The sequence below is a fragment of the Mesoplodon bidens genome (assembly GCF_964165515.1).
Source record: "Mesoplodon bidens genome assembly, chromosome: 15".
In the NCBI taxonomy this organism is placed as follows: Eukaryota; Metazoa; Chordata; class Mammalia; order Artiodactyla; family Ziphiidae; genus Mesoplodon; species Mesoplodon bidens.
Window position 1 is genome coordinate 43,659,997 of NC_138171.1, and position 27,431 is coordinate 43,687,427.

At 37.1% G+C, this 27,431-nt stretch overlaps 2 protein-coding genes across 6 annotated transcripts in view; one reads left to right on the plus strand and one right to left on the minus strand.

Annotated features, from left to right (window-relative positions):
* LOC308629418 (small ribosomal subunit protein uS17m) overlaps positions 1-4,900 on the minus strand; it is a 44,501-nt gene extending 39,601 nt beyond the window's left edge. For 2 of the 4 annotated variants that reach the window (XM_081257219.1, XM_081257218.1), the window contains exon 1: positions 4,540-4,721. The gene's annotated coding sequence lies outside the window, so the exon portion shown is untranslated. Of the gene's footprint in view, positions 1-4,539; positions 4,722-4,859 lie in introns of those variants that run through there. The other 2 variants (XM_081257222.1, XM_081257220.1) reach the window with 2 other exon arrangements.
* SEPTIN14 (septin 14) overlaps positions 1-27,431 on the plus strand; it is a gene marked incomplete at both ends in the record, with an annotated part of 563,121 nt that overhangs the window by 512,810 nt on the left and 22,880 nt on the right. Inside the window, 5 exons of one of the 2 annotated variants that reach the window (XM_081256123.1) lie at positions 7,480-7,542; positions 16,938-17,058; positions 17,443-17,638; positions 22,955-23,141; positions 26,287-26,448. In XM_081256123.1, coding sequence (XP_081112249.1) covers positions 7,489-7,542; positions 16,938-17,058; positions 17,443-17,638; positions 22,955-23,141; positions 26,287-26,448 — 720 coding nt within the window. Of the gene's footprint in view, positions 1-7,479; positions 7,543-16,937; positions 17,059-17,442; positions 17,639-22,954; positions 23,142-26,286; positions 26,449-27,431 lie in introns of those variants that run through there. The other variant, XM_081256122.1, reaches the window with a different exon arrangement.

Here is a 27,431-nt window from a genome sequence, read left to right on the forward strand (position 1 = left end):
TATAATACCTAATATAGTATAAATGCTACATAAACAGTTGCCTGCACATGGCAAATTCAAGTTGTGCTATTTGGAACTTCCTGGAATTTTTTCCCCAAATATTTTCCATCTGCAGTTGGTTGAATATATAAATATGGAAGCCGAAAATACAAAGGGCTGAATGTAGTCTATTTACTCTCAGGTGGCTTCACCCATTGCTACGGTTTCATTGATCATCTTTTTTGACCTATATAACCACATACACTCTTACTGGACATCCCCACCTACCTCGTGGGTTTGTTGTGAGGCTTAAGGGATTAAATATTTGTGAATAGTTAGATCATATTAGCACTTAGTTAGCGGTATTTATATATTTTACATATTACTCTTACTCTATCATATTCCCTGTCTCAATGAATAGCGCTACCAAACCTGAAACCTGAGTGCCATTCCTGACCTCTCTTTCTTTCCCTTAGTCTCATTCCCCAATCAAACGTCAAATCCTGGTAAATTTCCCTCCTTAAACACGTAGTGAGTGTTCCATCTTCACTTCCACTACCTTTATTCAGGTATCATCTCTCACTTTGATTACTGCCACACCCATCTAACTGGTCCTTAACTTTAGTCCAACATTTTCTTCACACTGCAGCCAGAGAGATCTTTCTCCACACCTCTTCTCTACTGTGGAAACACCTTCACTTTATTTTCTGACAAATATTAAAATGAAAATTTTAGTAAATACAGAAAAGCAGAAAAAAAATCACCTATAATGTCATCACCCAGAGATAACCAATTACTTTTTCGGGATATAGCCTTTCAGGCTTTTCCTTCACAAACACACACACACACTCATGCACATTATAATATGGCATGTTATTTCTTTTTTGAAACCTGGATTTTAATTGATAATATTGTATACATCACTTCATGGTAGAAAACAAAAATCTAAATATTCATTAAAAAAATAGGCTCATAGCTATTTGTAATGAGGTGGATAGACCTAGAGTCTGTCATACAGAGTGAAGTAAGTCAGAAAGAGAAAGACAAATACCGTATGCTAACACATATATATGGAATTAAAGGGAAAAAATGTCATGAAGAACCTAGGGGTAAAACAGGAATAAAGACACAAACCTGCTTGAGAATGGACTTGAGGATATGGGGAGGGGGAAGGGTAAGCTGGGACAAAGCGAGAGAGAGGCATGGACATATATACACTACCAAACGTAAGGTAGATAGCTAGTGGGAAGCAGCGGCATAGCACAGGGAGATCAGCTCGGTGCTTTGTGACCGCCTGGAGGGGTGGGATAGGGAGGGTGGGAGGGAGGGAGACGCAAGAGGGAAGGGATATGGGAACAGATGTATATGTATAACTGATTCACTTTGTTATAAAGCAGAAACTAACACACCATTGTGAAGCAATTATACTCCAATAAAGTTGTAAAAAAAATAGGTTCATAGTATATTCCATTGCATGCGATACCTAAAGTTTATTTAACAAGTTTATTATTAATAGACATTTAGGCCTCTCTCTCTCCTTCTTTCTCTGCTGTTACAGACAACAGCAAACATACAGTTTTGGCATAATTTTGCCTGACTATTTCCTTAGGATAAATTCCTAGCAGAGGAACTGCTGGGTAAAAAGGAAGGCAAAAGGTGTTCAGGAAGGTGTATCATTTTACATATTCAGCAATATATGATAGTGACCATTAGCCAATGTTAGGTATTATTCTTTTTAAATCTAATACACAAACAGTATTTAACTGCTGCTTTAATATGCAATTCTTAGATAACAGGTAAGGTAGGATTTTTAACTTTTATATTTTTTCTTTTATAAATTACCCTTTTGTGTCAATTGTCCACTTTTCTACCATATTGTCTTTTTCTTATTGATTTGTAAGAGTCCTTTATTACACAGTCTGCAATAAAGGATAAAATGAGCAGGTCTGAATGGTCCAAACTGCATATTCCAAGGAACGGTTTGACTCTGGCCTGGCTCCTGGTGGATAACCTATAAGCCCCTGAAACATCCTGTCTGTTAAGAGTGTCTCTGTTTACCTGAGGTCTTGGGACAGGTCAAAAAGTTTATGCTAACAATGGGATCTATGGTGGGAACCTTGGGCCATGTGGTATCAGCTTGCCCACTGGAGGAGCTGGAGACTGGAGGTCAGCAAAATGGATGGGCAGCCATGCTTATATGACCAACTTCCAATGAATACTCTGGACACCAAGGTTTGAATGAGCTTTTCTGGTTGGCAGTACTGCATACATATGGCCACACATCATTGCTCGGAGAATTAAGGACTACTTGCACAAGTCCATTGAGAGAGGACAACTGGAAGCTTGCACCTGGTCGCTCCTGGACCCTGCCTTACATGCTTTTTTTTCATTGCTGATTTTAATCTGCGTCCTTTCACTGTAATACTCATCTTACTGGGAGTATAACAGTTTTGCTGAGTTCCGTGAGTACTTCTAGAACATCACTGAACCTGAGTATGGTTTGGGGACCTCTGAACACAGATAGTAACCAGCAACTCCCCTGTCATAACATAGATAACAAATATAGTCTTCACTTTATCATTTGTCTCTAATTTTTGCTGCTTTCTGAAAAGAGCTAATATTTTTAAATTTTACCTTATAAAACCTGGGTTTTTTTTTTTCTCTGTACAGGTTCTAAGTGCGTGTGAGGGTTTTTGTTTTGTTTTGTTTTCCTTACACAGATTATACACGTTAACAAGGTTTTTTTTTTTTTTTTACACATTCTACATAAAAACATGAGTATGCAAAACATGGGTGTACACAGAGTAAAATATGTGTGCCTTTCAACTTCTCTTCTACTCTACTTCCCTCCCTGGAGGTAACTCATTGTCAGTCACTTGGTTTGCATCCTTTTCTGTGTATTTATGAACATACATAATATAACCACATACATACTTAACATAACGCACACCATACTATATTCATTGTTCTGCAACATCCTTTATTCACTAAATGTCTTAGAGATCTTTCTTTGTGTGTTAACTTCACAATAAACTACATAATAAACTATCTTATTCTATTTTATAGCAGCACAATATTCCACTGTATGGGTCTATCACAATATGTTTAACCATATCCAGAGTGAACATTTAAGCTGTACCTATTTCTCAAATTACAAACAATATTGTAATAAACATCTTTGTACATACTTCCCTGTGCACCTGTGCAAGTATTTCTGCAGGACAGATCTTAGAATAGAATTTCTGAACCACAGAGTGAGCTCATTTAACATCTTGGTAAATGTAGTCAAATTGCCACCCAAAATACTTCCTCAACTGTACAACCGGTGCCCTTCACCCCTGCACTTTCCTCAACACTTTGTATCACCAATAGTTTTACATTTTGCCAGTCCACTGGGTGAAAAATATCTGTCTTCATTTGCATTCTATGGTTACTTATTAAGTCAAGCACTTTTTTCATTGGTTTCCTGTATTTTCTATAAATTGCCTGTGCATATCCTTTGCCCACTTTTCTTTTTTCTCTTTTCTTTTTTCAACAAGTCTCTTTACATATTATAGGCACTTTCTCTAACACATGTTGCAAATATTTTCTTCAAATCTCTAATTTTTAGCCCTTTGTTCTTTTCAAATACAAAAACTTTAAATTTTGATATCATTAAATTAATGAATTTTCCCCAGAGGGTTTTGTGTCCTGTTTGGGTGGTTTGGTAGGGCTACAGCATAAAGTGCAAGGGTGGAAGGCCAAGCAGTATGCAATATTAATGTCATAAAGGGCTTTGAGGGCACTGCTAAGAAACTAAAACATTATCCTGATGGCAGCAGGGAAGCATATAAAAGTTTTCAGCAATAGAGTGACTTTCAACAAATTCTCCATTTAATAAGAGCACCTACTAAGTGCCATGGTCAACTCTGTCTCTTAGAAAATGGTAACTTTTGTTCCTTTTACGTTTCCCACAATTCAAAATAACTAAAAGACACAGAAAGCTCATTATGCTAAAAGACACAATTAGGGGGATCTGCTCTGCCACATATTAAAACAAAATGGTACCAGTGCAGAAACTGAGGGCCATGAAACAGTCTAGAAACAGATCCGAGTATACACACGCCTGTAGAATAGAATAAAAGCGTCATTTCAATTCAGTGAGAAAACAGATGATGGCAAGACCACCGGGGAAAAAGGCATATTCCTATCTAACACGTTATCACAAAATTAATACCCAGTAGGTTAAAATGTAAAAAAAAAAAAAAGCTATGTAAAAAATCCTTTAAAAGTATTACAAGAAAATAAAGGTGAATGTTTTAATACTCTTGAGATGGGGAAAACTTTCCAAAAATGATACCCACCCACGCCTATACCAAAATAAATTGCATAAGATATTAGAGGAAAATAGGTTTGCAATCTTGGAATGCGGAGGCCTTCCTATCAAAGGGGCACAGGGTATCCAAGAAATCTAAGGGCGCCGCTGGGGGGCTCCGAGTCGACCGGAGGGGCGGCGTCCGCGACCCGGGACCCCCGGGCTGCCGCCCGCCCTGCCCCCTCGCCCGCGGGGGCCGCACTCACCCGCCTCCACAGACAAAGGGCGCCCAGGCCGGCTCCGCCCCCTGACGACGACACCACCGCCGCCGCCGCCCGTCCGGACCCAGGCGGGAGAGGGTGATGAGGGCCCTGATGCCTGAGCCAATGACGCCCAATGACGGGGCCCCTGGGGCTGGACCAGCCGCCGGCGCCAGCCGGGTTCTGACGAAAGCCTCCAAGCAATGGCGGCCGCGCCGCGCTGGCTTCGGCTCTGCGATACGCATGCGCCGGCGGCGCCCAGGGCCGACCGCTTCCCATATGCAGGGCTCGGAACTCCCACCCGCTTCGCCGGGTCTGCTTCTCACCAGGGACGCGCTGACCCCGGGGGCCCGGACCTCCCGCTCCCGGCACTCGCAGAACTGCGCCTTCCCAGAGGGCCGAGGACCCCTTATAGCCCCTGCCAATCAGAGGCTCCCGCGTGGGTCGCTGCTCGGTCCCCTAGGTGACCACACAAGCCGTCGCTCTCCTCAGTCCTGAAATACCGGCCCCCTCCCGAATTTTATATTGACGAAACTAAAAATACAATAATAATGATTGAATATATATAGTATATAATACAGGTCTACTGATGAGACTAATGGAATTCTTTTAAGGGGAACATTTTGCTTAATTGGGATTCACCAAAATCGGTTGCAAATGTTCATCTGTTAATGCTAGCATTCAATGGGGAAAGGAGAGACTTTCAACAAATAGTGTTGGAACAACTGGATATGCACATGCAAAAGAATAAAATTGGACCCTAGCCTTACACCACATACAAAAAGTAATTCAGGGGCTTCCCTGGTGGCGCAGTGGTTGAAAATCCGCCTGCCAATGCAGGGGACACGGGTTCGTGCCCCAGTCTGGGAAGGTCCCATGTGCTGCGGACCGGCTAGGCCCGTGAGCCATGGCCGCTGAGCCTGTATGTCCGGAGCCTGTGCTCTGCAACGGGAGAGGCCACAACAGTGAGAGGCCCGCCGACGGCAAAAAAAAAAAAAAAAAAAGATAACTTGTATCTCTAGTTTTCAAACCGTCTTCTGCAGACTTGCCAAAAAGTCAGCAGTCACACAGAGATACTCTTAGTTTTTAAAAATTCCTCTCTTTTTTTCCAGAGTTACTGAGATATAATTGACAAATAGAAGTTGTATATATTTAAGGTGCATAATGTGATATTTTGATATACATATACATTGTGAAATGATTACCACAATCAAGCTAACATATCCATCACCTCACATAGTTAGCACTGTGTGCGCGCGCGCGTGTGTGTGTGTGTGTGTGTGTGTGCGTGTTGGGGGGAGGAGAGTGCTTAAGATCTACTCTTAGCAAATTTCAAGTATAAAATACAGTATTGTTAATTGTAGTCACCATGCTGTACATTAGATCGCTAGAATTTTTTTCATCTGCCTAACTGAAACACAAGTCTCTTAAGTTTATAGTAATTTACTTCAAATTCTGAGGTAAGATAAGTATAAGAAGTTAAGAAATAACCCTTTTTCAGTGGTTTAAGTGTTTACTGTTGGATTGCAATTAAAGCTCGGAAATCACTGCCGATACCCACCATTATTGTTCTACTAAATAATATAGAACCTTCATATATACTAGACTAGAGTAAACCATACCATAGAACAAAACACTACCTGTATTAGAAAACACTATTTACCATTAGGGAAAAAAATGAGGTAAATCTATATACTAAAGTGGAATAATCCTCAGGATATATCAAGTGAAAAGACCATGGTACAGAGCCATTCTTTAATTCTGTTTGCTTTTCTCTTTGTTATGCTTATATATAATATTTCCCTTTAAAACATGCCTCATAGTCTCAGTATCTTTGTGTTATACTCAAAAGTAGGGTAGCATGTCCTTCTCAGGCAGTGTTGCTTGGAAATCAGCACAGCTTGCTCTCTTGTACCTCTCCTCCCTTGTTCCAAACTGTTGCAAATACAGTGAATATTTGGTCCAGAACTGGGGACAGTAGAAAGAACACCAGCGTTGGAGTCAGTTCAGACCTGTGTCTGCCGCATAGCTGAAATCTTGAGCAAGTAAGTTACTTAATTTTTTTGATTCTAAATTTTCTCTTTTAGTATATGGCAATGAAAATATGTGTAGCTCATATCTATTATGAGAACTAAAGGAGATAAAGCACATCAGCACTCAGCACAATGCTTCATAAATGACAACTATCATTAATTTAGTTCCTTGTCTAAGAGAGTCATTTAGATTTTTAGAAGCTCTGCTTTCGCGATTCTCCTTCAATAAGTACACTCTAACACCCGAGCCTCCCCTGATAAGCTACTCTGGAAAGTTAAGTAATTATAAGTGTCTTCCTGGTTCTTTTAGCACTTTTTAAGAAGGAAGGAGGGTGATATAGGAGTACAGGATTAAGAGCCACAAACAACTACCTATAAAATAAATAAGCAGCAGAGATATATTGTACAGCACAGGGAAATATAGACATTATTTTGTAATAACTTTAAATGGAGTATAATTTATAAAAATATTGAATCACTGAAAGCAATATACTATTAGTTGTACACTTAAAACTAATATACTATTGTAAATCAACTATAATTCACTAAAGAAAAAGTGAAAAAGAAAAGCAAAATTCCCTATTTCCGTTTCTCATGCCCAGAGAGTTCTTTAAAGAAGAACAATGCTCTTTGTCCTTTTGATTTCAAAAGGGAGTTTACCTTTCTTTAGATGCTTTTTGTATGTTTATGATTAAATGTATTACTGTACATTATAAGTTGAGTATTATTTATTATATAGAAGCCTGTCTAGCAAAGCAGCCACAGTTGAAAACAGGTTAACAGTGTGGACTGAAAGCCAAAACCAGGGATAATGTCTATATTAGGCTCCCTTATTGATCTAAATTATATTGTAGGAATGTAGCCTTTTAAAGTAATCTTTTAAAGGTTTTTGTTTCTTTGTTTTCAGCTCCTCCAGTCTGACATGGCAGAAAAACCAATGCGTATGTCCACACAAATATCCGATGATGAAGATATAGTTGAGTATATCTTTCAAAGAGAATTCTCCTTTTTGTCCTTAACAAAATCGTGTAGCTTCAAAATATTGACTCAATAAACTGGTATAGACCTAGATGGTAAAGGCTTATGTTTGTTATGTTTGGACATGAATTAACTTTTATACTGATTGGAGTTAAATATCAATGATCGTTTAAATAACTGATGCATGTTTCTTGCATCTGCAGACATTTTTAGTAGTACAAAAGACTATTCCTATTTAACACCAAAGAATAACAAATGAAAATTCCAGAACCTCCCAGTAGGTGAGGAAAATATTGCTACTTTGATGCATATGTTTGTGGACCTTTAGATACTGATAATAAAAAACTTTTAAATGAAGTTATTTTAGGAAGTGGCTGGGTGGCTGCTTTTTTATTACTTTACTGAGTGGGAGATTGAACCAAGTTCCATTTTAAGACGCGTCTCTGTACTAGGGAAAACATAGTAATTCACATACAATTTTACCCTAAAAGAGAGAGTAGCATATCTGAATGGGTGAAAACGGAGTTTTAGAACTATTTTTGACCAAAATAGATACCTGAACAGATACATGAATATTGAGCTATGTTAAGTAGTGTTTGTTTATGACTTAATAACTAACGGCTCTCTTTTCGGTGTTTTCCTCCAATCATGCATGGTTTTCTGTATCTTCGTTTGAACCATCAAACGATCATATTTTTTCTCTTCTCTTTCTCAGTAACTTTTCTGAAGTGAATGGCTTATTCCACCTTTATTTTTCTATCAGCCACACTTTAAAAATCACATTTGATCTAACTTTCATCTTCGTTGCTTTTCTGAAACTATTACTGACCCTTTCAAGTCGGGTCCCCACAAGGGTTCTCCTGCCTGGGGTCACTCGTGCCAGTGGAGTGAGACTGAGTGCAGCTCAGAAGCAAAGGAAAGTTTAGTCTTTGATTAAAGAATGGAGAGGTGTGAGCTCGAGCTCTAAAGTGAACACTCTGCAGACAGGCTGTGGGCAGGCTGCTTCGTAGGGTTCCAGCCTGCAGAGGGAGGGGCAGAGTTCTCGTGGGTGCTCACGGCACCCCACCTCTATCTTGAGTTGAAGTGTTGCTCGCAGGGCTTCTCCACACGGTATGCCAAGTTGGGGTGTTGGGCCCAGCGGTTCTGTGCTGGGAACTTTAATCCGAGGTGTTAGGTGCAGGCCTCTGCACACGGCCCCCTGTAGGCAAGTGAAACGACTTAGCATGAAAGAAAAGGTTAGACCTTATCTTATTGTTACTGACCCTTTTGATTCGGGCTCCAACAAGAGTCCTCCTGCCTCGTGTTACTGGAGCCAATAGAATGAGAGCCAGTTTGGTTCAGAAGCAAAGGAAAGCTTTATTCTTTGATCAAAGAATGGAGAGGTGTGAGCTCTTGCTCTAGAGTCCTCGCTCTCCTGAACAAGCTGTTGACGGGCTCGCTTTATAGGGTTCTTCTCAGCGGAGAGAGGGGCGGCGTTCTTGGAGGGTGACTGCAGTGCCGGGTGCAGCAGCATCTCTGCACACGGTTCACTGTCATCATCTTGAATTGAGGTGTCATGCACAGCGCTTCTCCATATGGAGCGCCAAGTTGGGGTGTCGAGTGCAGCAGTTCTTTTTGTTGTTGTTAATTAATTAATTTATTTTTGGCTGCGTTGGGTCTTGATTGCTGCACACAGGCTTCCTCTGAGTTGCAGTGAGCGGGGGCTACTTTTGGCACGTCGGCTCAGTAGTTGTGGCTTGTGGGCTCTAGAGCGCAGACTCAGTAGTTATGGCACATGACCTTAGTTGCTCCGTGGCCTGTGGGATCTTCCCAGACCAGGGCTTGAACCCATGTTCCCCTGCATTGGCAAGTGGATTCTTAACCACTGTGCCACCAGGGAAGTCCTGAGTGCAGTGGTTCTGAGCTAGGAACTCTAATCCCACACGTTAGGTGTAGGGGCTCTGAGCTTGGCCCCTTAAGGCAAGTGAGATTAGACTAAGCACAAAAGAAGAGGTTAGACCTTATCACCTAGATTCCATCATATTTTCCCCAGGGACCCCAGTGGGCTTTGCTGGTGACAAAACTACTGTCAGAGTCCTATCTCAGTGACTAAACCACAGACTTATGCCATCCCATATTACCTTTGGGCCCTCTGATGCATTAAATCACGGTGAATTCTCCTCTGTTTACATGACATTAAAATCATAAAATTTTAGAATAGGCGGATCCCAAAGGCCAATCAGTCGAGCTTTAATCTGATATATAAATGCTTGCTACAAATCATTTAGCAAGTTGTCTTCTAAACTTTTTTTGAACCTTTACAACTGGCAACTTAATTTATTCTCCTTTTTGAAATTAAAAATAACATTATTAAAAGAAAATTTCAAACAATAGAAAGAGATAACAGGCCTCTCAACCTAGCTCTTTACAGGCAATAACTAATCTAATCTTTGGACAACTTTTCATATCAGCCCATACTGATCAACCTAATTCTTTTTAATAGCTCTGTTCTTTTTTTTTTTTTTTTACATCTTTATGGGAGTATAATTGCTTTACAATGCTGTGTTAGTTTCTGCTGTACAACAAAGTGAATCAGCTATATGTATACGTATGTCCCCATATCCCCTCCTTCTTGCGCCTCCCTCTCACCCTCCCTATCCCACCCCTCTAGGTGGTCACAAAGCACGGAGCTGATTTCCCTGTGCTATGCAGCTGCTTCCCACTAGCTATCTATTTTACATTTGGTAGTGTATATATGTCCATGCCACTCTCTCACTTTATCCCAGTTTACCCTTCCCCCTCCCCGTGTCCTCAAGTCCATTCTCTACGTCTGCGTCTTTATTCCTGTCCAGCCCCTAGGTTCATCAGAACCTTTTTTTTTAGATTCCATATATATGTATTAGCATATGGTATTTATTTTTCTCTTTCTGACTTACTTCACTCTGTATGACATACTCTAGGTCTATCCACCTCATTACAAATAACTCAATTTCATTTCTTTTTATGGCTGAGTAATATTCCATTGTATATATGTGTCACATCTTCTTTATCCATTCATCTGTTGATAGACACTTAGGTTGCTTCCATGTCCTGGCTATTGTAAATAGAGCTGCAATGAACATTGTAGTACATGACTCTTTATGAATTATGGTTTTCTCAGGGTATATGCCCAGTAGTGGGATTGCTGAGTCATAAGGTAGTTCTAGTTTTAGGGGTTTTTTTGAATTTTATTTTATTAATTTTTTATACAGCAGGTTCTTATTAGTTATCTATTTTATACATCTTAGTGTGTACACGTCAATCCCAATCTCCCAATTCATCACACCACCACCCCCACCCCGCCACTTTCCCCCCTTGGTATCCATACGTTTGTTCTTTACATCTGTATCTGAATTTCTGCCCTGCAAACCGGTTCATCTGTACCGTTTTTCTAGGTTCCACATATATGCGTTAATATACGATATTTGTTTTTCTCTTTCTGACTTACTTCACTCTGTATGACAGTCTCTAGATTCATCCACATCTCTACAAATGACCCAATTTCGTTCCTTTTTATGGCTTAGTAATATTCCATTGTATATATGTACCACATCTTCTTTATCCATTCGTCTGTTGACGGGCATTTAGGTTGCTTCCATGCCCTGGCTATTGTAAACAGTGCTGCAATGAACATTGGGGTGCATGTGTCTTTTTGAATTATGGTTTTCTCTGGGTATATGCCCAGTAGTGGGATTGCTGGATCATATGGTCATTCTATTTTTAGTTTTTTTAAGGAACCTCCATACTGTTCTCCATAGTGGCTGTATCAATTTACATTCCCACCAACAGAACACTCACTTTTATAAGGGAAGGGGCTTCACAACTCATCTTCTGGCTCTAGTTTGCTCTCCAGGCCACTGTCATGCTAGTGCCTTATTCATCTTTTTGAAATGCTTCTTCCTTCTACTATTCTCTGGCTCAAACCTCTAGCCACTGCCCATTACCATTTAGATAAAATCCATATTCCTTAGCCTCATATTTAAAACTCTCTATTGTTGGGGTCCTTTTTTTGCCTCTTGTTCATAATACCTCCCTCCTTCATACAAATCTTATCCTGTCTTCAAGAGCCAATCTGCCATCTTTTTTTTTTTTTTTTTTTTGCGGTACGCGGGCCTCTCACTGTTGTGGCCTCTCCTGTTGCAGAGCACAGGCTCCGGACGCACAGGCTCAGCGGCCATGGCTCACGGGCCTAGCCGCTCCACGGCATGTGGGATCTTCCCGGACCGGGGCACGAACCTGTGTCCCCTGCATCGGCAGGCGGACTCTCAACCACTGCACCACCAGGGAAGCCCCCAATCTGCCATCTTTTAAAATTATTTTTAACTACTCTATGCCACAGTCATCTATCCTTCTTCCAAATTCCTATATTATTTTTTGACTTTTCTGTAATTTTGGTACTTAGTATGATATTAATAGATATTTTAACTTTTTCTTCATGGCTTTTATTCTCATTGAAATTGTAGGCTCTTCATAAATAAGACTCTTTGACTTATAGAACATCAGAGTGTGAAAAAATTTTAAGCTGTCCTGATCAAGTGTTCTCATTTTACAGAAGAGAAAACAGGCACCAGTGACTGTCCCAAAGGCTCACAATGACTAGTGCCTTTTCTTATTCAGCTACCTTTCCCCATACCACTGGAAAAAAAAGTTCAGTGAATGCAGGGTAAACATCAGGGCTTGTCAGAGCTTGTAGAGTCCTTTTATAAATTTACAGACTATAACTTTATGTACAGTATCCCATTTGCTAGATGTAGTCTGTGTGTCCTTGCTATCATGAGGGATTAAAATAATGTACGATTTGCATTTCAGTTTCATGTGAATGCATGTGAAATAATCCTTTTAATAGTAGGTTCATATATTTTTATATATCCACCTTGTTTATTTCTTAATTTGCTTTATTTGTGCTTTGTTTGTGGATGATGCAAAGGTGAATTCAAGAACGAGACTTGAAAGATCACAAATTCCAAATTAGTAGAATCTGAAATATTTAAGTTCTCTACATAGATTATATTGGAATTTTATAAAAGTAAATATTAAAAGAAAGAACTTTTGGCCCGTAAGAAGACATTTGTTAAGTAATAGTGATGATTCTATGGAAACCCCTGCTTGTTCTATCGATATTTGCTCTGTGGGTGAAAACTCAGTGTTCATGAGGCCAAGGTTTCTGGTCTATTCCTGATAAGAAAATGGGCTATATTTTGTTCTATGGACACACAAAGCACTTTGATCTGGTACGTCCCTAAGCTACATTTTTTAAAATGAGAGAAGCCTGCCACAGGGGAGTCTAGGACAGAGAGGACAGTAGAGTGTCCAAATCTTTTATTGTTACATATAATCTTCAGATTATGTGGGTCAGAATGTTCTCTTTTGAGTAGAGAACTCAAAATTTACCACCATATATAAACACTGTCTTCTAAGAGCACAAGTAGTTACAAATTGAAATTTTTATTATTTCTTATTTGATTGTATTTTCAGTTTAGTATTGCTAAATACACTCTCTTTAAACATAAAATCCCCATGGAATTTTTACTAATTAATTCTTGGTTGATTCCTGGATTCTTGGTTGAGACCAGATAGGACCCTGGTAGGCTCCTATCCCTATCATTTACTCTTCATTTAGCATGCACTAATTCAACCAAAAGCTATTGAAAGCCTACTGTGAGCTGGGAGTTAATGATATAAAATGAATAAAATTCTATCTCAAAGAGCTCAAAGTGTATTGAACTCTGTCTTTGGGTAAATCATGTAAACTGTTTGGATCTTAATCACTTATTTTAACATAAGAGGATTAAATTAATTCTAATACTAATCATAGTGAAACTATTAATACAAATGTTTTCTTATATCATTGTGCCTATAATATTATAATGCTTATGGAAAAAGAAATAGCATAATTTTATTTTCTATGCAAAGAGTGTTTTTAAAAAAATCTTTGAAGCATATTCTTATTTAGGACTACCAACTCTATGTTTTCTTTGTTAAGAAAAAATTTTTAATAATTTCATATTTTTGACCACACTATTCAAAATAGTTATGCTAAAAACATGATATAGTAAACCTATTTTACTCTTACTACTGAACTCAATTAAGAGTCCCATATCAGGGTGATTCAGGAAGGGGTAGGCATGTAGAAATGAACATGAAATTGGAATATGAAGAACAGTAATCTCAGAGTTAATAATTTTGATGCTCAAATATGCAACATTTGGCCAGTAGGTGCCATTTGAATAGATTCTCCTGTGCTTTTAAAATTGCATTTGAATATATATGGGGTGAAAGAACATCTTAATATTAATGGTTTTTCCAGTGTGTAAACATAATATATATTTCCATTTATTTAGTTCAATCTTAATCACTCTTATCATTCTTTTGTAGTTTTCAGTGTAAATGTCTTACATATCATTATGATACTTGATATTATTTCTATCATTTTGAATTAATCAAGACTTGTTTTGTGGCTTAATATATGATCTACCTTAGAAAATATTTTGTGTGCACCTGAGAAAAATGTGTAGTAGGCAGCTGTTAGATGGAACTTTCTGTATATGCCTATTAGGCCCATTCAGTCTATTGCATTGTTCAAATCTGCTGTTTCCTTATTGGTTCTCCATCTGGATGATGTATCATTGTTGAGAGTGGGGTATTCAAATCCCCAGCTACTATTGCATTGCTATTTCTTTCTCCTTTTAGTTCTGCTAGTATTTGCTTTACATATTTAGGTACTGAGTGCATATTTATAATAAATACATCTTCTCGATAGGTTGTCCTCTTTATAATTATAACTTAGTCTATCTTGTCTGAAATAGGTATAGCTGCCTTTGCTTTATTTTGGTAACCATTTGCTTGAAATATCTTTCTCCATCCCTTTACTCTCAGTCTGTTGTGTTCTTAAAGTTATTCTCATGTAGGCAGCATATCATTTGATTTTTTAAAATCCATTCAACCTTCTATGACCTTTTATTGGAGAATTAATTCACTTACCTTTAAAACAATTATCGATAGGTAAGGACTTACTATTGCCATTTTGTTAATTATTTCTGATTGTTTTGTAATTGCTTTGTTCTTTACTTGTTATCTTGCTGTCTTCCTTTGTGATTTGATGACTTTTTTTGGTGGTATGCTTTGACTCCTAGATCATCATCTTTCGTGTATCTAAAATTACCTATCACTTCATCCACTAAACTCATTTTTTCTGTAGATTCTTATACATGTTCATAATAGTTATAGTATTTGTCTGCCAATTCCAATATCCTCATTGTTTGGGTATTTCTATTGATTGTGTTTTTCCTTGGCTATGAGACAGACTTTTTTCTGCTTCTTCAAATCTAGTAATTTTGATTATGCATTGAGCATTGTGGATGGTATTGTAGAAAGTCTGAATTCTATTATTATATTTCTCTAAAGAGTATTGAATTTTGTTTTAGCAGGCAGTTAGATTATTGGCAAGTCATTTGGACCCTGTTGAGTCATGATACTCTTTGTAAAGATGGATTTATCTGGGCTTCCCTGGTGGCACAGTGGTTGAGAGTCCGCCTGCCGATGCAAGGGACACGGGTTCATGCTCCGGTCCGGGAAGATCCCACATGCCGCGGAGCGGCTGGGCCCGTGAGCCATGGCCGCTGAGCCTGCGCATCCAGAGCCTGTGCTCTGCAATGGGAGAGGCCACAACAGTGAGAGGACCGTGTACCGAAAAAAAAAAAAAAAAGATGGGTTTATCTTAGTTATACCCTTTGACTTGGGAGTAACCCTTTGACTTAGAACATAATCCTAAATCCTATAGCAAGTCCTTTTACAAATTTAAATATAAAGTCCGAAGTGTTTATCTAAAGTGTTGACCAAACTTATCTATCTTGGAAGAAATGTAAACTCCAAACTCTGTCTCCTTGGGTCTTCCCAGGACCACTGCTGAAATGCCAGCTTAGCACTTTTGGAATGCCAACTCTTCTCTCCATTGCCACTGAGCTCTTTGTAGTCATGTCTGCACGTGCAGAGTTAGACTCAGCCAAGTGTTCTAAAGTTTGCAGATTTGGATCTCCCCAATGCTTGCTCTTCCAGCATTTCTTTCTCAATATCCCAGTATTTTGGCAGCCCAGCTTCTGACCTTAGACTTCCCAGCTCAAGATTGTCACTCTGCTTGAGCTCTGCTTCCCAAGTTTCTCATTTACTGGGGAGTCACTTCAAGGGAATATATGGATAAACCTAGTTTCACCTCTTATGCTAACTTTATTTCCAGCGTGATTTATTCTTGTTTCTGCCTCCTTTTCTTTCCCTCCCAGTGCCTTCAAACAGTCTTTTTTTTTTTTTTTTTTTTGGCCGCACCATGCAGATTGAGGGATCTTAGTTCCCCAACCAGGGATTGAACCTGGGCCACGGGCATGAAAGCCCGGAATCCTAACCGCTAGGCCACCAGGGAACTCCCCAAACAGTTGTTTTTAATTGATGTAAGGAAAGATAAAATGCTATAAGTTACTCTATCACCAAAAGCTACGAGTGTACACACAATTTCACACTTTACTTTTTTAACTTAATATTTTCATGTATTTTTCAATTTATTAAAGCATTTTTCATAAATATCTTTAAAAATGACTTAAGAATGCCCCAGTGTGTGCGTGAAAAAATACATTATCATTTACTTGGATATTCTATTTCAGGGAGTCATATATTTGGATGTTAGATAGCTACAGTGAACACTTTTCTGCATAAAGCATTTGTGAAGTTTTCTAGTTGTTTGGGAGAGATTTCTAGGGGTGAAATTAGTGTAGATTGTTAAGCATTCTTTGAATTATTTTTCCACCTTTTAAAAATAATCAGTTGGTAAGTTTATGTATAATATTGTTGGATTTCTAGTTTTCTAGGTTGGTATTATTAGCAATGGATTCCTTTAACAATTTGATATAACACAAGTTCTCAGAGGGCATATAACAAATTTGGAGTCTAAGTTTTTAGTTGCTTTTTAAAAAATTCAAATTAACTTTGATTTCCTTACATATATTAACATATATTGGGTTTCCTGAATATAGTACCACACTGAAACAGAGTGAAAGAATGTTGTTTCCTTTTTTTCTATAAAAATATTTTATTATTGTATAGTAACACACTAGGCTTTCTTGTGGTATTTCTTTAATTTCCTACTTTAAATTTAGAAACATAGTTTGAGTGTGATTCAGAGATAGAGTCACTATTTATAAAAATGATGACAAAAATCTGTGTGTCTGGATAAAGATTTCTCTTCTCACAAATTTACTTCATTTGCATCTTATCTGAGGTATGATGATAAAATGATAATCAATTCCATTTCTTTGACATATTATTGTAGTCATATTTTCAAATGATATTTTCTATTCTAATTAATGTATTTTTGTTTTTTTCTCTAAGCAAAAAGAAGATAATATCCGTTGCTTAACTATGGTTGGTCGTTTTGGTTTTGATTGTTTGCCTCATCAACTGGTGAACAAATCTGTTCAACAAGGGTTCTTTTTTAATATTCTCTGTGTGGGTAAGTGCCAAACCCCTCACATGAATTACTTCCTAATTTTCCTAAATGCTCATTTCAACTTATCTTAAGCAGCATAACACTGATGCTGTTAATTTAAGACTACGTCTTCATGTTTGTATTGGTTTGTATCTTCTTAGTCATGTTACTTAGACATTTTTTTCTTTAAGTGTTTCAGTGCTCTTCAGAATCTGATATAGCTTTGTGTATATTATCTTTCTATATTATGTAATGATGGAGGGAGTCAAGAGTAGCATGTATACTTTCAAGGATATTTAGTTCAGTTGTCTTTAAAGTGTTTGGGACCCTTTAAACCTTCCTAGAGGGTCAGGGTGTTACTTCTTCTCAGACATCTTATGCCCCTATGATGTATCTATGTTTATACAGGGGAAACTGGGATTGGAAAATCAACATTGATCGACACACTGTTCAATACTAATTTGAAAGACAAAAAATCCTCACATTTTTACCCAAATGTTGGACTTAAAATTCAGACATATGAACTTCAGGAAAGCAATATTCAATTGAATTTAACTGTTGTGAAAACAGTGGGGTATGGTGATCAAATAAACAAGGAAGCCAGGTGAGTGGTTTTTTATTTTAATTTAAAAATTATTCTAATTTCAAGGAACTTACTTTCTTTCTCCATGTATTAAAAAGTAATAGTCTTTTAGAATATATATATATATATATGTATATATACATGTACATATATGTATAAAATGGAGTCACTTTGCTGTACAGCAGAAATTAACACAACATTGTAAATCAACTATATTTCAATTAAAAAATAATAAAATGGGTCTACTGTAATAGATGGCATGCAGTTGGATTTTTTTTTTTAAATCCATTCAACCACTTTATGTCTTTTGATTGGAGAGTTTACTCCATTCAAGTAACTATTATATATAGTATATAGTAATACATATAAGTAATTATTGATAGGGAATGACTTATATTGTTATTTTGTTAAATGTTTTGTGTCTATCTTGTAGTTCTTTTATTTCTCTTCTCCTCTTTCTTTTTAACTTCTTTGTATTTTGTTGATTTTTGTACTAATATGTTTGATTCCTTTCTCTTTTTCTTTTGTTTACCTTTAATAGGTATTTTCTGTGTGGTTATTATGAGGCTTCCATAAAGCATCTTATAGTTATAACAGTCTACTTTAAGCTGATAACAACTTCAATCACATGCAAAAATTTTACGCTTTTACCTGTCCTTCACTTTGTTTTGATATCAAACTTTACATATTTTTTTTCTTTTTTTTTTTTTTTGCTGTATGCGGGCCTCTCACTGTTGGGGCCTCTCCCGTTGCGGAGCACAGGCTCCGGAGGCGCAGGCTCAGCGGCCATGGCTCACAGGCCCAGCGGCCATGGCTCACAGGCCCAGCCGCTCCACAGCATGTGGGATCTTCCAGGACTGGGGCACGAACCTGTGTCCCCTGCATCGGCAGGCGGACTCTCAACCACTGCGCCACCAGGGAAGCCCCAAACTTTACATATTTTTATGCTGTGTATCCATTAAAAGATTTTTGTATTTATAGTTATTTGTAATACTCTTTTTCTTTTAACTTTTATGCTACAGGTAAAAGTGATTTACATACCATTTTAATTACAGTATTACAGTATTCTCTATTTGTCTATATATTTACCTTTACCAGTGAGTTTCATATGCTTGTGTGCTTTTGTGTTACTGTTTAGTGTCCTTTTGTTTCAACTTGAAGAACTCCCTTTAGCATTTCTTTTCAGGCAGATCTAGTGGCATTTCTTTTAAGGCAGATTTAGTGGTGATGAACTTCAGTATTTATTTGGGAAAGTTTTTGTTTTCCCTTCATTTTGGAAGGGCAGTTATGTTGGGTATAATATTCTTTGTTGGCGTGTTTTTTCTTTTTGTCACTTTGAATATATTATCCCATTCTTTTCTGGCCTGCAAATTTTATCCTGAGAAATCAGCTCATAGTCTTATGGGGGCTCCCTTATACATGATTTGCTGCTTTCAAAATTTACTTTTTGTCCTTGACTTTTGACAGTTTGAATATATTGTGTCTTGGTGGCTACTTCTTAGGGTTCATCTTATTTTGGGGTCTTCTGAGTTTCTTCAATCTTCTATTCCATTTCCCTTTCCCAGATATGGGAAGTTTTCAGCAATTACTTCTTTAAATAAGTTTACTGCCCATTTCTCTCTCTCTCTTCTTCTAGGACTCTCATGATAGGCATGTTGGTTTGCTTGTTGCTTGATGGAGTCCCATAATTTCCTAAGGCTTTCTTCACCCTGTTTCAGTCTTTTTTTTCTTTTTGCTCCTCTGACTGGGCAATTTTAAATAACCTGTCTTTGAGTTTGCTGATTCTTTCTTCTGCCTCATCAAGTCATTCTTGAATCCCTCTAGTGGATTTTTAGTTCAGTTGTTCTATTCTTCACCTTCAGAATCTCTGGTCTTTTGTGTTTTCATATGAGTTTTAGAACTGTTTTTTCTATTCCTATATTAAAAAAAAGCCACTGGGATTTGATAGGGATAGCATTGAATCTGTAGATTGCTTTGAGTATTATGGACATTTTAACAATATTAAATCTCCTTGAACATGATATTTCTTTCCATTTACTTGTGTCTTCTTTAAATTCTTTCATTAATGTTTTGTAGTTTTCAGTGTACAAATCTTTCACCTCTTTGGTTAAGTTGATTCCTAAGTATTTTATTCTCTTTGATGCTACTATAAATGAAATTGCTTTCATGTCATCCATGAACAAAGATAATTCTTCTTTGCCAATTTGGATTTCATTTCTTTTTCTTCCTAACTGCTCTTGCTGGGTCTTCCAATACTATGTTGAATTGAAGTGGCACAAGTAGGCATATTTGACTTGTTCCTAATCTTAGGGGAAAGTCTTTCAGACTCTGCAATAGAGTACGATTTTAGCTGTGGGGTTTTCATATATAGTTTTCTATCATGTTGAGAAAGGTTACTTTTATTCCTAGTTTATTAAGTGTTTTCTTCTATCATGAAACGGTATTGATTTATGTCAAATGTCTTTTTTTGCAATTATTGAGATGATCATCTGTTTTTTTCCCTTTCATTCTATGAATGTGATGTATTACATTGATTGATGTTCATATGTTGAAACATCCTTGCATTTTAGGAATAAATCTCACTTATTTGTGGTGATATTCCTTTTACTGTACTGATGAATTTGCTTTGCTAATATTTAATAGGGGATTTTTGCATTAATATTCATGAGGGATATTGGTGTATATTGGTGTATTTTCTTTTCTTTTAGTGTTTTAGTATGGCTCTGGCATCAGGTTAATGCTGGCTTCATAGCATGAGTCAGGACATAGTCCCTCCTCATCAATTTTTAGAGGAGTTTGCTGTTAATTCTTCTTTATATGTTTGGTAGAATTCACCAACAAAGCCATCTGTCATGGAATTTTATTTATGTAGAATTTTAAAATTACAGATTCAATACCTATAGTAGTTATAGATATATTCAGATTTTCTATTTTTTCATGAGTCAGGTTTTTTTTAATTTAAAAAATGTATTTTATTTATTTATTTTTGGCTGCATTGGGTCTTTGTTGCTGTGCACAGGCTTTCTCTAGTTGCAGCGAGTGAGGGCTACTCTTCATTGCGGTGCACGGGCTTCTCATTGCCGTGGCTTCTCTTGTTGCAGAGCACAGGCTCTAGGTGTGTGGGCTTCAGTAGTTGTAGCACGTGAGCTCAGTCGTTGTGGCTCCCGGGCTCTAGAGTGCAGGCTCAGTAGTTGTGGTGCACGGGCTTAGTTGCTCCGTGGAATGTGGGATCTTCCCGGACCAGGGCTCAAACCCGTGTCCCCTGCATCGGCAGGCAGATTCTTAACCACTGCACTACCAGGGAAGCCTGCATGAGTCAGTTTTGATCAGTTGTATATTTCCAGAAATGTATTCATTTCATACAGATAATCCAATTTGTTGGCATATAATTGTTCATTGTATTCTCTAATAATCCTTTTTATTTCTGTATTATCAGTAGTAATGTCTCTATTTTCTTCTCTGATTTGTCTTTCAGGTAGCTCCACTGGTTAGAACATAAGTGCTAAACAATTTGAAAATAAGGTCTGCTCTGCTCCCCCCAGTGTGAGGGAGGAAACTGTGATTTGGGCTGTCACTCCTGTAATGCCAAGACCACGTCCATGACAAGGAGGTGGTGAAACCAGGGCAAATAAAAAATGCCACAAAACTTTCTTACTATTTGAAGGTGGCTTTTTCTTGATTGGGCATTTATTTGGTGCCTATAAATCTTTGACTATTTTCAAGAGCTCTGTTAAAGTTAATTCAAGTAGTTTTTGGATGTTTTTTAATGTTTCTGTGGAGGAGTGAGAGCTTGGAGCTTCCCGGTCCACCATTTTGTTCAAAATCTACTTGACTTCTTTCAGCCCAATTTTTCTTTTCTGTATAATTCATGGAACAGTATCTACCTCACATCATTGGGGCTTCATCAGTCATTGTCTATTGTTCTAACTAAAATTTAATGTTAGCTAGTTGTTAAGAATCTGTTTATCAAGGGTGTGGTCTTCATAAGCATTATTTCTCCTCCTACATATATAATGTTTGGCCTACCACATATTTCTGTGCCTCCCTTGTGGGTAGAGTTTTTTGTTTTGTTTTTGTTTTTTGCCTGTGTTCCTCTCCCTAATCTTCAGTGGCTTTCTACTAGTGCCCTCAGGCTGCAGTTTTGAAGCCTTTATCCCTGAAGGTTAAGACTTATTCCTTTGGAAGATAGGTCTGTTTGAAGTTTCAGCATTGACTGCTGTGGCCTTTCCCTCGCCAGCATCTTGGGGAAAATTTCTCAGGATTTTCCCTGATCTTCTCTATGATTCCCTAATATGGTTCCTGAAGTGTTTTATGCTCTCAGGCTAGCCCACTCTTGGATTTTAACTGTTAGTTAAAAATTCCTAGCTTAACGTTTTTACTGGGATATATAGTTTTCATTGACATGTGTCTCAGGTAAGCAAATGATCAGTTACCGTTTTTCCCTGTACACCTCTCTTTGCCTCTAGATTTTCAGTAAGTTTCTTGTTCTATGACTTTATTTCTCTGATGGATTCAAGAAAAGTCATTGATTTTTCACTTTGCCCAGCTTTTTTCTTTTCTTTTTTTTAAATTGAAGTATAGTTGATTTACAATATTGTGTTAGTTTCAAGTGTACAGCAAGGTGATTCAGTTATACACATATTTTTTTCAGATTCTTTTCCATTATAGGTTATTATAAGATATTGAATATAGTTACCTGTGCAAACAACAAGTAACTCCTTGTTGTTTGTTGTAAGAATGAGAGCAATCATCTTTTTAGGGGGCAAAAGGAGAGACGTATTCACTGTCTTGATGCTGATGGCACTCTTTTAAAATTTACATACAGTAAGACTCAATTTTTGTGGTGTATATTTCTGTAGGTTTTAAAAAATGCATAGAGTTTATACCCACCATCTTAGCTGTGACATAGAACAGTTCTGTCACATCCAAAAATTCTCTAGTGCTTTAGTCTATTTATCCTTGTGCTGATACCATCCTGTATTAATTATTTTACTTCATACATAGTAAGACCTGATATATGAAGAATATATCTCCTTCATTTTTTTTCAGTATGTCTTGAGCATTCTTGGTTCTTTGCACTTATACATATGTATACATATAAAAAATTTGTTTTCTGATTTGAACTTCATTGAACTGATAGATCATTTTTCCTTTTCTATAAACAAGAGGACTTTTTATTGCTTTGTAGCTGTTATCTTTGTAAGGACATGTTATGCACATTTTATCACTGTGGCAAACTAGTGAGTACACATATTAACTAGATATTAAATGGTAAAAATGCAGACATCAGATGATATTAATCTGTTATGCTAAATGTTTAAATAATCATTGTTTCAGCTACCAGCCAATAGTTGACTACATAGATGCTCAATTTGAGTCCTATCTTCAAGAAGAATTGAAAATTAAGCGTTCCTTTGTTGACTACCATGATTCCCGTATCCACGTGTGCCTTTACTTCATTTCACCTACAGGACATTCTCTGAAACCCCTTGATCTATTAACCATGAAGAACATTGACAGGAAGGTGCGTTTGGTAAATCTATCAACCTATCAAGATTTGATACTTATTGTGAAATAATACAAATCTTGAAGGCATTTGCACACAGAGAACTTGTTATTTTGTAATATGTGTATATATATCATTTTTTTGTTAATCTTTAAAGCATTTGTGTTCATTTCCTAGGGATACCATTGCAAAATACCACAGACTTAGTGGTTTAAACAACAGAAATTAATTTTCCCACAATTCTGGAGGCTATAAGTTCAAGATCAAGGTGTCGCCAAGTTTCATTTTTTCTGAAACCTCTTTTTAGGTGGCAGATTGCCACTTTCTCACTGCGTCCTCACATGATCTTTCCTTTGTACACACAGCTGATGTCTCTGTGTGTCCAAGTTTCCCCTTTTTATGAGGACACCAGTGGGATTGGATTAGGGCCTATCATCATGGCCTTATTTTGACTTAATCACCTCTTTAAAGGTTCTATCTCCAAATACTTTGTGAGATACTGGGATTTAGGGCTTTAAGATATGTGTGAGGGAGAAGGGGGAGACATATTCAGCCCATAATAGCATTTGATACATTTCAACCTTTCTTCCTTTCCAGAGAAATTTAAATAGAATGTGTATCAGTTAGGAAAATGAGACACAGGTTTTAAAAAATTTAATAAAATTTAAAATTTATCATGCTAAGTGAAGTTAGTCAGACAGAGAAAGGCAAATATCATATGATATCACTTCTATGCAGAATCTAAAAAAAAAATTGATACAAATGAACTTACAAAATAGAAACAAACAGACTTAGAGAACAGAATTTATGGTTACCAGAGGAGAAGGGTTGGGGGGAGGGATAGATTGGGAGTCTGGGATTGACATGTACACACTGCTATATTTAAAATAGATAACCAACAAGGACCTACTGTATAGCACAGGGAACTCTGCTCAATATTCTGTAATTACCTAAATGGGAAAAGAATTTGAAAAAGAATAGATACATGTATGTGTATAAGTGAATCACTTTTCTGTACACCAGAAATAAACACAACATTGTTAATCAACTATGCTCCAATCTAAAATAAAAATTTTTTAAACTTTAAAAAAAATTTTTTTAATTTAGGGGTTTGTGATTAAATCGTAATTTAGATCATGGTCATTTACCTGTAGCTTTGAAATAGAATTTACTCTAGAGTACTATAAAATAATGCCATTAACGTTTACCTGGTACCACTGATGGTGTGAAAAATGAAGATTTCATGCTCCTGGCTACTGATTCTGTCAGAGAAAATTCAGAATATATATGATTTTTTTTTCCAACAGAGAGCAAATATACATATGAAAGAACTTGTCATGTCACGAGATTCTTTTCTGCATTCAGCCCTGGTAAAACATGCTGTCTTCAACTTTACTCAGTTGAAGGGAGGAAGAGTTCTAAAATTGCATTCCCTTTAACAAAGAAGGCCTGACCTTTGCTACGTATTGTTCAAACTGGAAAGAAACGTTGTACTTAATCTAAGTCACCAAGTAGTTGAAAGAAGTTAGATTTCTAGTTAAAATTCAGAGCTGTCTCAATTTCTCAATTAGTACTATATTCAATACTCAAGGACACACAGTTTTATTTTTAATTTTATGGGCAGCTGTAATCATCAAGCCATTTCCAGATACTGGAAGTTACTAATTTTTGCAAAGACCATTGCATAAAGGGTTGGGCAAGGGTGTGTGTCTGTCTGTTGTCTTCTCTTACAGGTTTCTCAGCTCTCCTTGCAATAAGTGACTTTTGTTCCTTAAATATGAACACCTGAGGAATTATTGACATGAAGTGTTTTCATTTCTCATGTGTTAATGATTTACTATCACTGGAGGATATCTTTTCCCAGCTTTCTCACTAATACAACCCAAGACATTTATGTTAGTCTTGAATCTACCATAGCAGTTGTCTGCTTTTTACTATGGAAGCTATTATTCAAGATTTTAAAATTAGACAAAATTTTGAACATCTACGTTATAATATTGAAGCCCTAGATTTTCACAGGATTTTTAAAAAATGTACTTTGAGGGGCTTCCCTGGTGGCGCAGTGGTTGAGAGTCCACCTGCCGATGCAGGGGACACGGGTTCGTGCCCCGGTCCGGGAAGATCCCACATGCCGCGGAACGGCTGGGCCCGTGAGCCATGGCCGCTGAGCCTGTGCGTCCGGAGCCTGTGCTTCGCAACGAGAGAGGCCACAACAGTGAGAGGCCCGCGTACTGCAAAAAAAAAAAAAAAAAAAAAAAAAAAAGTACTTTGAGGAACCTAAAACAAAAGCAATAGACCTAAAACTGACTTTTATGCATTTCTACTAGATCACAGAACTTAACGTTATGTAGCTATGATTTAACAGTAATGATTTATTTTAACAGTAATAAAACATATTTTGGAATTTTATATTGTTATTTTCTACAAAGTTTAATTATTAAGATGTAAGTTCATTGAGAAGGAATGATCATATTGTAGAGCTAGGAAGAAAATTTTATGTATAAAATTTCAACTTCAAATATGCAATGTGAAATCATTTCTTTTTACAAATTACAAATGGACTTTTTTGTTAGCAAGGTGCTATACACACACATATACACACTCAGCTTTTAAAGTATAGGAAAAAAAGAAGTCTACTATTTTTAGGTGGTCTTTGGAAAACACAAGCAGATCTACCTGCAAGGTCATCTAAGTAGAACAAGATTCTACCTAGAAAATGGGACAGTGATTAAGATGGATTTATGGAGAAGATGATGCAAATGAATGACAGGTAGAAGGACAAAGTTGATCTGTTCTATAATTTTGATGAAAGGTCTCTTCTGACTTTTTAATACTCAGTTGAATAAGAAATCAAATTGATAATGAAATCAAATTGATCATACTTCATTTTGCTACTTACATTTTACTAACTCCAGATGTGTCGGAAGTGTAAGAAAGTTTGAGAAGAGAAAGAAAATTGAGATTTCTAAACCTGAATTCTGATTAAAGATTAATCTTCAAAAGTACTGATGATTTTGGAAAGTAATTCTGTGAAGAAGTCATGATAGCCAGTGATTATCTAGTTACAAAAATTTATTGTCAGAGATTGAGGTTTTGACTGTAAATATAACAAATTAATAACAAATCCTCAATGGTGAGATTTTGTTTGCTTCTTTCTTAATAGGTGAACATTATACCACTGATTGCCAAAGCAGATACAATTTCTAAAAAAGATTTACAGAAATTTAAGTGTAAGATAATGAGTGAATTGATTAGTAATGGCATCCAGATATACCAGCTCCCAACAGATGATGAAGCTACCATGCACGTGAACACCTCAATGAATGTAAGCCTCTAACTACTGAATATCAGTTCTATTTGACAGGTGGGAATGAAAGTATAATTTATAAGTAACAATATTAGTAATATAGTGTCACTTGTATCTGACAACGATACTATAAATAAGATTTTTTTTCCCCAAAAGCCAGTGTGGGAAAATGTTTCACTTTCTTGATTTTGAAAAATGTTTGCTGATAATCAATTCTTTTAAAAAACGTTTTATTGAGATATAGTTCACATGCCATGTGACTCACCCATTAGAATATACAATTTAGTGAGTTTTAGTCTATTCACAATGTGTGCAACCATCACCACAACGAAATTTAGGACATTTTTATTTCTCAAAAAGAAATCCCATACTCTTCAGCTTTCTCACCTACTACCTGTCAGCCCTCCTCTCCACCAACGCTAGGAAACCACTAATCAACTTCTTTCTCTTCAGATTTCTCTGTCTGGACATGTCATATGAATGGAATTATATAATATTTGGTCTTTTCATGTTTTTATTGGCTATTAATATGTCTTCCCAAGAGAAAAATTTACTCAGACCCTTTGTCTATTTTTTTTTTTTTTTTTTTTTTGCGGTACGCGGACCTCTCACTGTTGTGGCCTCTCCCATTGCAGAGCACAGGCTCTGGATGCGCAGGCTCAGCGGCCATGGCTCACGGGCCCAGCCGCTCTGCGGCATGTGGGATCTTCCCAGACCGGGGCACGAACCCGTGTCCCCTGCATCGGCAGGCGGACTCTCAACCACTGCGCCACCAGGGAAGCCCTGTCTATTTTTAATTGAGCTTTTGTCTTTTTATTATTGAGTTGTAAGAGTTCTTTATATATTCTGGATACAAGTTGCTTATGAGATACATGATTTGCAAATATTTCTCCCAATCTGTTGGTCTTTCCATTTTATTTTTGGTGTGCTTTGAAACACAAACTTTTCAATATTGATGAAGCCCAGTTTATTTATTTTTATTGTTACTTGTGCTTTTGATG